Raw genomic sequence first — 13,063 nt, 5'->3', positions numbered from 1 at the left:
ACAAAGAGGAGCAGGCCTCTCGAGGAGGTGGCACGGCGCGGAGATGATCTTGAAGCCCCGAGGGCCTCCGGTGGGCGGCGCCGCGCGCCGCCCGCCTCTTCCCGCCCCCCTCCGGCGCCCGGCCGCGGGGCCGGCGCGCGTCCCGGAGGCCCGCGGCGCCCGCAGGCCGCGGGCGGGGCCTGCGCGGCGCGTCACGGCCGGGCCCCGCCCCTCGCATCCGCGGCGCCCGCCTCCCCGCCGGGCCTGCGGCTGGCTCAGTTCTCGCTCCACGTTACCCGCTGCGGCCTCGGGCCCCGCGAGAGGCAGCCCGCCTGCCGCCGCGCACGCGCTACGGTCTCGCGCGCAGGCTCGCCCCACGCGCGCTCCTCGCGGACGAGCGCAAGTTCGTTTCCCCTCGCGCGCCGGGCTCTAGGCGGCGGGCGGAGCGCACGGGGCAACAGCGGAGCGGCCGCGCAGCGGACTGGACGGCAGACCATGGAGGCGGACGGGACCGGCGAGCAGATGAGACCGCTCCTCACCCGGGTAACTGGCAGGATGCTGGCGGCGGGCTCTTCGGCGGGGGCGCGGGACGCGGCGGACAAAGGTGGGGGCGCGGCGGGGCGGCCGCTGTCCCGGGTCCGGCCCCGCCGCCGCCGCGGCCGGCGCGCCCGGCCGCCCCTTTGTGTGGCTGCCTGGGGCGGGGGGCGGGCGGGCGGCGCTGGGGAGGCCGGAGCGGGGCCGGCAGCACGTCCCGGGGGCCCAGCAGCCCGGCAGGCGCCGCCTTCGCCCCGCGGCGTTCGCCTCTCCCTCCCGGCCTTCTCTCCTCCCGGGGCTCGCTTCCGATGATCTCGGCGCCGGTCAGACCCTCGGAAACCCACCCTCCCCCGGGAGGCGCGCGACCCCACCTGGCGACGCCGCAGGCCGCGGTGAGGAGCTGGTGAAGCTCCCCGTCTGCCCACCGCCCGCAAGCCGTGCGCTTTGTTTCGGGACTTCTCCGGCCGCGTGGACGAGCCGCCCGCCTTTGGCGGCCACGGTTCCTCTCGCAGCTGATCTGCCCGGTGCGCCGCCTCCACTTCTGGCGAGAACCCGAGTGCCCTCTTGCCACCGGCCAAACGTGGAGAGGAAGGTGTTCCGAGCGAGCCCTGCGCGCTACTCCTTCCCAGCAAGAGCGCGTTTACGCTGGAGCTCGCAGTGGTCTCGGGTGAGCGGCGGTCGGGGGTGGGCTTTCAGAAGTTTTGCCTTCAAGTTTGGGATACCCGACGGGCCTAGACTAGAGAAACCGACTTCCTGCTTTCGTGGGGGATGCACAGGTCCCCACGGCTGTGACTCAAAGGGCAGAGAGGTGTTAGAAATTTTCCTACTTCCAGCAAAGGAGGAAAGGTTGCAGTGAAAAATTTTCCAGTCTTTCACAACTAACAGGAAAATTGCTTTTCATGGTATTCTTATTCAAGAATTTCACTTATTCCACCCCCTTCCACCTCCCCGTCCTTTTAGAGATTGTAAGGCCCTGGAGAGTAGCCACTCATCATTTCAGCGTGTTCACCTATGCCTTCTCAAAACATGGAGAAAACGTATCCAGACAGTGAAGTTATTTAGCAGTGGTTTTTGGAAGATCACTGGCGCTGATGGTAGTAGAATCCTGGAAACTTGTCCGTCCTAAGGAATCTATTGTACTTCTTTGTGTGGCCTTTGAATAAGCTCGTTTTAGATGTATTGCTTAGCACCTCTAATAGCATGTATCAGATGCACTTGGCTGTTCTTAAATTTATCATTTCCAGACTTTTAGTTCAGAGCGGTAAAGAGCCTCAGCGTTTTCTTAAAGCTGGAGAGAAACTGATGTGTTCTTGAATATTATCTTCTTAGCTAGCAAAGGAAGCCTGTGATAATGCATTGCCTTACCAAATCCTTCATTCATTGTGATAACACTGGGAACCCATTCTGTAATATCCAACGGAGACAGAAACAGCTCTGCTCAAGTGAAGGGAGACAGAGGACAGGGGGATTATCAAACGCTGTTATTAATGACTTGGCAGGGGAGCACTTTGGAAGTGTATGCCTCCTAAGCCTTGGGAAGAGAAGACTTGGCTGCAGTAGCCATATACACATTGATAATGTAAATCAAAGATGATAACCTATCACAATCTAAAAATAGAATGAGAGGGCAGGAAAATTGTTGGTTTAAGTTAGTAGAGAACACTGTTACTTGAAAACTGGGAAGAGAGGAACTGTTTGCATTGACAGAGTTAACGCTTTCCTCATCGATTTTCCTCTGGTAAATGAAAGTTGAAAAAGTGGAAGCTTATATTTGTCAGTTGTAACTTCTCTAATGCCTAACCAACTGCTTAGCATAGTAAAAAAAAAAAAAAAAAAAGTAGAATAAAATGATTATTCCTAAAATGCCATCTTAAGTATGTAATTATGCAAAAATTTTTGAATGAATTGATAGCAGTTTATGTTACTCTGAAATTGGAGCCCATCTGTTTCATAACTTAGGCTCCAAGCTTTCTTCTCTTAAAATTCTATAATTTTCATTGAGTATGGTTTTGGGATACAGAGGAAAGTCATTTATCTTAATAGGAAAAAAAAAAAAAGCAATTTTTGTTTTGCTTGTGTGCTCAGTCGTGTCTGACTTTTTCTGCAACTTTTGTTTGCTTTATTAGAAAAACTCATCATCCTGTTAGATCCTGTTACAACAGATAGCACTGTTAGAAGGTTCCCAGGTTTTAGCAAATGTTCTTCTTGTAAACAGTACGTGATTTAACAGAATTCTGTTACTTGTTAGCTAAGTTCATCCAATTTACAGCATTTCGATTAAGTATCTCCTAGGTACAGGCACTGCGGATGCAGTCAGACAAGGTGGGCAGAGCTCTAGTCTCAGTTTATTTTGGCAAGTGTAGTGAATACAATGGTAGTATTTGCATTCGTGCTAATTCCATCAGTGAGTGCCAGTTAAAATACATTCATGAGCCTGTGAGAAATACTTTTAGGAAAGCAGTTGTTAGTAGAAATGAGAGATATTAACAACCTGGTATGACTTCAGAGGTGATTGGTAGTAGAGGTGATTGACAGGTCTGTAAGTGTGCAGTCTCTGGGGAGCTCTCTGGATAGCTCTAGGGATATCATGCACCCCAGGCACATGATAAGGCTTTCAGTTCCCCTTTGGCCTTGTAGTTGGTGTCTCTGGGTCTCCATCCGTGGAGGTGTGATAAAGGGAGAAATAACAAATCTGTCTTCAGTTCACCTGAAACCGTAGGACACTGGAGTTGGATTGAATTGCTTTATGTGGTAGCTGAGCCTGGTAAGTATACTGGTTTTCTCCTAAGAGAACTTAAGATATGAAAATAGTGTTTTGTTACACTTGACTGCAGTTACTTGCGTAGGTTAAAATCGAAAGCCAGAGTAGGGTGGTGTTGAAGGAACCTGGTGTGTTGTTTTAGTGGTATGTGGTGTGCTAAAACCTTGGTACTGATACTTGTCAACATCCTGTAACGGGTTGTTTTTCTTCCACTTTCCTTTCCTTTCTTTCTTAGTGTATTTTGTACAGATGTGATCTTAAATTGGATAGCATCTGCAGCTCACAAAATGGGTCTTTTATATCAAGGAGCATACAGGTGATTCATAGGGTTAAAATGATAGATTATTCAGTGCGGCTTTTGATTTCCATGATAGCTTCCTCTTACTGATTACTACTTCTTCTGTAGTTACCACTTTTATGCATACACTGTTTTCAGTTTTACAATGAACATCAGTTTTTATATGTGTAAAGATCAGTCAGCTACTTCCCCCTCTTTTTTAAGCCCTCCTGTGAACATGAGAATTTTTGGTTCCTTTACAAACTGGGTAGCTATACCAACATTATAACTTACAGTGAAGGTTGCCTCTGTTTTTGTTAGCAGTCAACTTCATGTATTTTGTTGAGTAATACTCATTGAATTTTACAAGTTAGGGAGACTTTCAGGATTATTTGTAACCGCACCTGACCCTTGAACAGCACAGAGATTAGGAGTGCCGACCCTCCATGCAGTCAAAAATCCTCCGTATCTGCAGTTCCACGTCCACAGATTCAACTGCCTGTGGATTGTGCAGAACTGTGATATGTATTTCTTGGACAGAAATCCACATGGATTGTTCAAGGGTCAGCTGTATAATGATGATACACCATCAAGGGATCTGTGGTGGCGTGGTGTCCTGACAGTATTTGGCGGTGCTGCTGCTGGCGGTCTGCTGAAGGCAGAGGGCCAGCAGACTAGACTGGAGACGGATTCCGAAGTTCCTGACTCTGCTTCCATGGCTGAATGCTTTTCATTGACTGTTTAAAACCAGAGTGGCCAAACATGTTTTCAGTGCTTGCTTTATTTAGGAACATAATGAGATTATGATATAGATTTGCATTTTTATCTGGAGCTGATATGCTGGTACAGAAAAGTTCTAGTTTGGCTATTTCAAGCATATTTTTAAGTGTTTCAAGTTTTCTTTAGCCATAGTGTGAATTTTAATACGTTGATTTAGAGCAATAAATACTACAGTGAATGGTGAAACACAATTCTTTCATAACAAAGTAGAAGAAGATGCACTAATATTTTAAATATCCTTTCTTTTTCTTTGTAGAGTGTTGTGCCGACTAGTGTCATTTGGGTCTCATCCTTCTCACGCGTCAGGCAGTGTAGCGTTCTCCTTCCTGGATTCTAGGGCCGCATTGCTCCTTTTTGTCAGATTGCTCGATTTGGAGAGCTCTTGACTTGTATATCATCTCTCATTAGGAACTTGGGAAGTGGATGTATCTTTGAAAATGGATTCATAATGTGCAAGATGCCTATACTCATGCAGAGCATGAGAAGGGAAAAGATGACACTCAAAATCATTTTTTCTCAATTTCCCGTAATATGTAGTTAACACTTGATGCTTTTGTGTTTGGTACATGTTCTTTTATATACAGAATATTTTCAGCCTAATACTACTCTTTATTCTGTTAAAATACTGACAATACTTACACAGAATTCCTCTCACTTTAGGAATTAATATATTCAACAATAACCAAAAAAAAAAAAGGGAATAAAACAAATGTATGCATAGTGGACTCTCTTCCCTTTGAGTTCCGTAGTAGTAGTGGGGCTGTTTCTGTTCAAATAAATCATTTAGAAACAAATTTTTGATAAGAATTTAAATTAGAAGTTCCCATTTTACTATGCTTTGGCCGCTGGGTTACTGATCTAGAAAACATGTCTTTTTCAAAATTTTAGCACTTTTTAATACTTGCCTTGAGTGGGTGGGGTTCTGGGGGGAGGAAGTGTCAGGGAAGGGAGGGCAGAGGGTATTACAGGGCTGCGTTTGTCTAAATTGCAACCTTAGCATCAGGCTTGATGAGAGGAGCTTGGGCTGGCTTCAGCCTCTGCTGGTTCTCTCCTGCCGGCACCCTTCTGAATCACCTCAAACCAACCGTGGTGGCCTTGCCTGTATCACCTTTCAATGTAATAGCAATACCTCTTCTCTCCTAATCATTTCTGCTGCTAGACTGTAATCATGCTTGGGAATTCTTTGCTCTGCATTTAAAAAGCACAGAATTCTCTTTGTTTCTCCTGGGCATTTACAAAGTCACGTTCAGATGTGCAGCAGAATTTTATTTCTAGTAGATACAACTGTCTAAAATGTTTCGTGTTTTTAAAATCACAGAAAAGATTACATACTGTATAAGATGAATTAAAGGCCAAATTTCTTAATTCTGTTAACTACTTTTTTACAATAAGAGACACTTGTAAAAATCAGACCACAACTGCTTGTAATATCAGTATGTCCCACAGTTATTTAATAGAATTTAGTTTTCGTGATGTCATTGATTGTTAAATATGATCCCTTTGAGTATGCTTTATTCACTTGCACCAAGGAGCACGTCAGAGTGAATTTTCTGCTATTTTTTTATTAGCGTTGTGTGAAAAGTACCCTGAGTTCTGTCCTAGCGTTGGGTATTAATGGTGCCATAGAAATACAGCAGTCTATTTAAAATTGCTTCTAAAATAGATATGCCCATGGGGACTGTGGAAGTGCCTCTGGGGTCCTTGAATCCACAGGAACTGAAAAAATTTAAGCTTGTGTGTGTTACTTTCTAGAAGAGGGTCAAATAGCTTATATTTAGATTTCAACGGACTTTATAATTCGAAAAACAGCCAAGGCCTAGTCTAAAAATTAGCTCAGCTTGGTTTTGTGCCTTTCTTGAAAGTTCATAGGTTTATGTTTTGCTTAACTAGCTGACTGATTATTAAATTCACCCCAGTGTTTGCTAAAGTTTATTTTCTAGAATCCTGTGTACCTGTAGAAGGTTCTGCAAAAGAACCATTTTGTAGCCAAATCAAGTTTGGGAAATGTCACAGGCTGTACTTCTGGGAGATTCACAGTGATTAATTAGAGACTCTGAGAAATCCTGTAATAAAGACATTCAGCTTTAATGGGGAGAGAATGCAGCCACGTGAGGTAGGAATTCCTGACGGTTCTTACAGAATGTGCACAGGAGGTCACCGGGGCTTCCCTGGGGCCCAGTGTTAGGGCGCAGTGCTCCCACTGCCCGGGCGCAGGTCCTGTCTCTAGGGGGGAAACCACGCTGCACAGTGCGGGGGGCGGCCCTCAGAGAGCAGGTCACTAATATTATTATTATATAGTGTTATTGTAGGGCTAAGGAAGCAAATCCTGTGGTGTTTGTAATTCACTTTGTTACAGTAACAGGAGAGATTTGGAAAGTGTATCACCTAGGGAGGTGATACACTTGTTGCTTTGGCAGCAACAAGAAAGGGCCCTGGTTGAATAAATTATGCTCCAGCCACACAGTAGGTTACCACAGCTGTGAAAAATGAATGAGGAGGAGCTTTTTGTACTGATGTGGAGGGATCTCGCAAATAAATTGATTTTAAAAAATCAAGGTGTGGGTCAGAAGATACTATTTCATGCCTTTTCTCTAAGGAGCATAATAAAGAATGTATATTGTACTTACGGGCTTCCCTCGTGGCTTAGCTGGTAAAGAATCCACCTGCAATGCCTGAGACCTGGGTTCGATCCCTGGGTTGGGAAGATCCCCTGGAGAAGGGAAAGGCTACTCACTCCAGTATTTTGGCCTGGAGAATTCCATGGACTGTATAGTCCATGGAGTTGCAAAGAGTGACACAGCTAAGCGACTTCCACTTCATCTGTACTTACTAGTATTTGTATAAATACACTGGAAAGGTTATCAAAAAACTAGTAAAAATGACGGCCATTCAGGGTATGAAGGAACAGGACTTGAGACCAGAGAGGGAACAAAGCTTCACTGTGTACCTTTCAGTGTGGTTTTGATTTTTGAACCATGCAAACATATTCAGGAAAATAGGATGATTTCTTATAGTGTTTTATGTCATGGGTTGACATCCCTATCTAGTTATTTCATGAGAAAGAGTTGTATATCTGTCGATATAGTCTAATACATTATGAACTACTTAATTTTTCATGTTATAAAGGTACCACTTAACAATAAATGTCTATCAGTAAAATCACACATTACATGCCCAATTATGATATTGAATGCTCAAATCCCTTGGAATTTTTGAGTTTGTTTGTTACTGATGTCCTGATCCTCTCTCCCTTTCAGCTTCTTTCTATCCAGGGATTTAAATTAGTGAGGAGTCAGTGGAAGGTAGGAAGTGGGGAGAGACTGAGAGTGTTGCTGTTACAAATGAATGTGCCTTACATGTAAGCAAGTAGCTGTATGGTTTTGTGGGTGTGAACTTAGACTTTTCCTTTGTGGTTTTTATACTTCCCTTTGATTGAAGATCATATATGTTAAAAAAAGTTATTTAGTTCTCTCCTTCTTGAGTCGGAGCTTAGGAGGGTCTAAGCCAGCTAGAGGCTCTACCATGGAAGCCAGGTGACTTAGTCCCCTGTGACTCCAGAGGGAAGGGAAAAATGGGAAGAAAAGTGGGTGAGAATGAAGGAGAAAACAATACCCAGCTGACGTCTGTTGAGCTTCCTGTGGCCCAGTCGCAGGGGGCCGCTCACACTGCTGCTCTGAGTTTGCTGTGAGTGCTGGGTGACTGGCGTCTCCTGGGCTGCGCCCCGTGGCCGTGCCCTGGGAGAACGCCTCTGTAACTGCAGTTCCTCCTCCTGTCGATTCCTCCTCCTGTCGTGTGTGTTCTGTGTGAAATTTCTTGCCCTGCATTTAAATTCTTAGTTAAACATAAGACCCAAGGAATGATTTCCACTTAGCTAGCTTTCAGAAGCCAGTAATTTGGAAAGGAGAGTGCCGCTCCTGAAGGTATTTTTATATTTCCATTTGAGTGTACACCTCAGTGATGTTCTGAGACTATAGCACCTCAGATGAAGCATGGAAACTCCACTGAAGATTCTGCTCTCTCTCCCTCCAGCTGCAGCACTGGTGGGGGAAGGATGTCATTTTTGTCACATTGATGTAAAATCACTCATCTAGGACTTCTGGTTTTGTTTTTGCTGTGGCTAAGTTGGTGAAGAACTGGTCACGGACTTTTTAGAGAAAGCCTAGTTTGAGCCATGCGTTTTTGGGGGCATCTTTAAATGACTTACTATTCCCGTTAAGTAGACCTAAGAAAGCATTGCTACGAACAAAGCTAGTGGAGGTGATGGAATTCCAGTTGAGCTATTTCAAATCCTAAAAGGTGATGCTATGAAAGTGCTTCACTCAATATGCCAGCATATTTGGAAAACTCAGCAGTGGCCACAGACTGGAAAAGGTCAGTTTTCATTCCAATCCCAAAGAAAGGCAATGCCGAAGAATGTTCAAACTACCACACAATTGCATTCATCTCACATGCTAGAAAGTAATGCTCAAAATTCTCCAAGTGAGGCTTCAACAGTATGTGAACCGAGAACTTCCATATGTTCAAGCTGGATTTAGAAGAGGCAGAGGAACCAGAGATCAAATTGCCAACATCCACTGGATCATAGAAAAAGCAAGAGAGTTCCAGAAAAACATCTGCTTCTGCTTTATTGACTATACCAAAGCCTTTGACTGTGTGGATCACAACAAACTGTGGGAAATTCTGAAAGAGATGGGAATACCAGACCATCTGACCTGTCTCCTGAGAAATCTGTATGCAGGTCAAGAAGCAACAGTTAGAACCGAACATGGAACAACAGACTGATTCCAAATCAGGAGAGTAGTATGTCAAGGCTATATATTGTCACCTTGCTTATTTAACTCATATGCAGAGTACATCATGAGAAATGCCAGGCTGGATGAAGCAAGAGCTGTAATCAAGATTGCCAGGAGAAATATCAATAACCTCAGATATGCAGATAACACCACCCTTATGGCAGAAAGTAAAGAGGAACTAAAGAGCCTGTTGATGAAAGTGAAAGAGGAGAGTGAAGAAGCTGACTTAAAACTCAACATTCAAAAAATGAAGATCATGGCATCTGGTCCCATCACTTCATGGCAAATAGATGGGGAAACAATGGAAACAGTGACAGACTATTTTCCTGGGCTTCAAAATCACTGCAGATGGTGACTGTAGCCATGAAATTAAAAGATGCTTGCTCCTTGGAAGAAAAGCTATGACTGACCTAGAGAGCATATTAAAAAGCAGAAACATTATTTTGCTGACAAAGGTCTGCCTAGTCAAAGCTGTGGTTTCTGCAGTACTCATGTATGGTTGTGAGAGTTGGACTATAAAGAAAGCTGAGCGCTGAAGAATTGATGCTTTTGAACTGTGGTGTTGGAGAAGACTCTTGAGAGTCCCTTGGATTGCAAGCAGATCCAACCAGTCCATCCTAAAGGAACAGTCCTGAATATTCATTAGAAGGACTGCTGCTGACGCTGAAGCTCAAATACTTTGGCCACCTGATGTGAAGAACTGACTCATTGGAAAAGACCCTGATGCTGGTAAAGATTGAAGGCAGGAGGAGAAAAGGATGACAGAGGGATGAGATGGTAGCAGCTCTGTCTCGATGGACATGAGTTTGAGCAAGCTCCAGGAGTTGGTGATGGACAGGGAATCCTGGCATGCTGCAGTTCGTGGAGTCACAAAGAGTCAGATACGACTGAGTGACTGAACTGAACTGATTCCTGTTATACATGTGAACTCACAGGCAGAGAGGGTTTCTGTAGAAGGCTATCAATGAATATTTGTTCAATGAATGAATGTTAGGATAATACCATGAACTCAGAGATTTGAAGCTGAATATATTTCTAGTTAATTGTTTAATCAGTAAATTAATAAATTCTGTTTACTTTACTTATGGTGTTACCATTAAGAAAAAGGCTCCTACTTTGCTTTATGCAGCTACCAGTAGAAGAGAATAGAATGTTCCTTTCCTTGGTTCTGTTGAGTGGGAATATTGAATAAATAGTTTGGATTGATCTCAGAGTAAGAGTGCCTACCATTTTTTTAAAACCTGAGCTAGGATTTTTGGCAAGTATGCATTAAGCATCATTAAAATGAAAGTTTTATGACTCTTAGGATATTTTTAGAAGTTTGAAATACATTTATATTGATTATTGGAAAACAGTGAGTCTCTTACTTGTATATTATTTCTTTCAATATTTGCTTCGTGAAAACAGTGACTTTCAAAGTGTAAGATTATAGCCAATAGCAAGAAAAGGGATCTCACCCCAGATACGGTATTAGCTACTTCATATACTCATATGTGCCCAGTCGTGTCCAACTCTGCGACCCTGTGGACTGTAGCCCACCAGGCTCCTCTGTCCATGGGGTTTCCCAGGCAAGAATACTGGAGTGGGCTGCTGTGCCCTTCTCCAGGGGATCTTCCTGACCCAGGGATTGAACCCATAGTCTCTTATGTCTCCTGCTTTAGCAGGCGGATTCTTTACCGCAGCGCCACTGGGGAAGCCCCAGCTAGTGTATAGCAGGGGCAGTGTCAGTCGCTCAGTCGTGTCCGACTGTGGCCTGCCGGGCTCCTCTGTGCATGGGATTCTCCCAGCAAGAATACTGGAGTGGGTTGCCATTCTCCAGAGGATTTTTCTGACCCAGGGATCGAACCCAGGTCTCCTGCATTGTAGGCAGATTCTTTACCATCTGAGCTACAGGAAAGATCCCAACTACTATATGTATTGGTATAAAATTGGCTATTTGTGTGAATTCTTTAAATTACTACTTACATTAATAGAATTTTTTCCTCATGTGCTTTTATTTTGGTAATTTTGAGGTTCATGGACCCTCAGTGGACCTTCCTCTTTTCCGGGCTCTGTCTCCTAACTTTGCAGCCCTTGGTTTACTGTTTATACAGGTGCTATAACTAACCAGTGCGTTGACTCAGAGTCCTTTATATTCTGTATTTATTTTTGTTTTCCTTTAATTGTTCCCAGATGACCTCATAATATGTTCAGGAGGAACTTCCTTTTCCATTTCTGCACGTGCCATTAGCAGTATCCTCAGGATAAGGTTCTGTTATGAGCCTATTTATATTTGGCCAACTTCGAATAAGGGATTCATTCAGACTAACGTTGGCCTTCATTTGGTCTTTCATTTTATTTTATTGAGCCGTTTATATTCAGTAATAAGAAAGTCACTAAATAACCACAAGCTCTAAACCTCTTTTTCAGAACAAGGTAAAATTTGGAAGTGGCTTAACTTTAGTAACAGGTACTGCTTGTGGTTCAAACACAGGTGGGTTACCTGTCCCCGACCTGCCACCAGGTGGCCTCGGGGCAGCTGCCATCTTTGAATCTCATTTTTCTCATCTGTAAAATTGATATTACAATACTTAGAGGGGTTTTTCATGATTAGAGATAAGAATATACTATATAAAATGCTGAATGTGACCTTGGAAACTTGTTGTGAATAATTATCCTGTGTTTTTAAAAATATCTCATGTAACAAAATTGTAAAAGAGTTAGTGTACAGATTGATTGAACACATAGAATGTCTTAGCTGTCCTTAAACCCTGACGTTGAGAGATTCTGTTTAGCTCTGTGGGGAGGGATTATGTGTTAGGAAAAACTTGGTTTTCCTCCGACGTTCACTTTGAACATATGTTCACCCTCGCAGCAGGGCTGACCTCAGAGGTGCGGGTTGCTCCCACACGTGCCTGTTGTCACATGCACTCTGTGACGGCAGCTCAGTGTCCTGTCATCCCGCTCGGTTCTGTGCCCCTGGAGATGCTGTCAGATCCCATAATGGAATACAAGGCTCCTCCCCCACCCCAGGGCCCCTTGGGCTTCTGTCGCCTGTAAATCAGAAGTTCCCTCTTTGGAGCTGATTAATTTTCGGGAGTGGCTCACAGAAGTCAGGAAATCTCTTTACTTACTATTTACCAGTTGATTATGAAAGGATGTGATAAACCAGTGGTCCCTGACATTTGTGGCACCAGGGACTGGTTTCACGGAAGACAGTCTTTCCATGGACAGGGAAGGTGGGGGTGGGGTGGGTGGGATGGCTGTGGGATGATTCAAGGACATTAGATTTATTATGCTGCCACTGATCCGATAGGAGGCAGAGCTCAGGCAAGTGATGGGGAGTGGCTGTAAATACTGATGAGAGAGAAGGATGAAGAACCTTCCCCACTCCACCTCCTGCTGTGCAGCCCTGTTCTCACCCAGGAAATTCCAAGGGACTTAGGAGACCTGTGTCAGAAACCGGGGTCAAAGACCAAATGTTAGAACAAAAGATGTTCCTAGTACTCTCATCAGTTAGGAAATTACAAGTGTTTTAGGAGTTCTTTTTCAGGAACCTGGGACAGAAGCCTATATATATATATATATATATATATATATATATATATACACACACACACATTATTTTTTCCCCCTCTTAACTCACAAGTTGCCTTAAGTCACAAATTTAAAGAATATAATTATATCTGGGCAAAATGTTGAGAAGTTTAAAGCCTAATATAGTTGTTTTTCTTTAAATAATTTTAACCATTTGACAAAACATTTAAAAGGTGATATATGGCTATCCTAGAACTGGACATGGCAGAAAGTGAAGAGGGACTAAAAAGCCTCTTGATGAAAGTGAAAGAGGAGAGTGAAAAAGTTGGCTTAAAGCTCAACATTCAGAAAACGAAGATCATGGCATCCGGTCCCATCACTTCATGGGAAATAGATGGGGAAACAGTGGAAACAGTGCCAGAC

General features: G+C 44.2%; 1 protein-coding gene across 9 annotated transcripts in view; it reads left to right on the top strand.

The window, feature by feature from the left end:
• Window positions 1–231: 231 nt before the first annotated feature.
• SLC4A7 (solute carrier family 4 member 7) overlaps window positions 232–13,063 on the top strand; it is a 124,435-nt gene continuing 111,603 nt past the window's right edge. For 3 of the 9 annotated variants that reach the window (XM_070777290.1, XM_070777286.1, XM_070777283.1), the window contains exon 1: window positions 232–522. In XM_070777290.1, the coding sequence (XP_070633391.1) occupies window positions 475–522 (48 nt within the window). In that variant the 5' untranslated portion in view covers window positions 232–474. Of the gene's footprint in view, window positions 523–1,052; window positions 1,181–13,063 lie in introns of those variants that run through there. The other 6 variants (XM_070777285.1, XM_070777280.1, XM_070777291.1 and 3 more) reach the window with 4 other exon arrangements.

This window comes from Bos indicus, chromosome 22, assembly GCF_029378745.1.
Source record: "Bos indicus isolate NIAB-ARS_2022 breed Sahiwal x Tharparkar chromosome 22, NIAB-ARS_B.indTharparkar_mat_pri_1.0, whole genome shotgun sequence".
Taxonomy (NCBI): Eukaryota; Metazoa; Chordata; class Mammalia; order Artiodactyla; family Bovidae; genus Bos; species Bos indicus.
The sequence above is the reverse complement of the archived record's forward strand: the minus strand, read 5'-3'. Positions and strand labels throughout refer to the sequence as shown.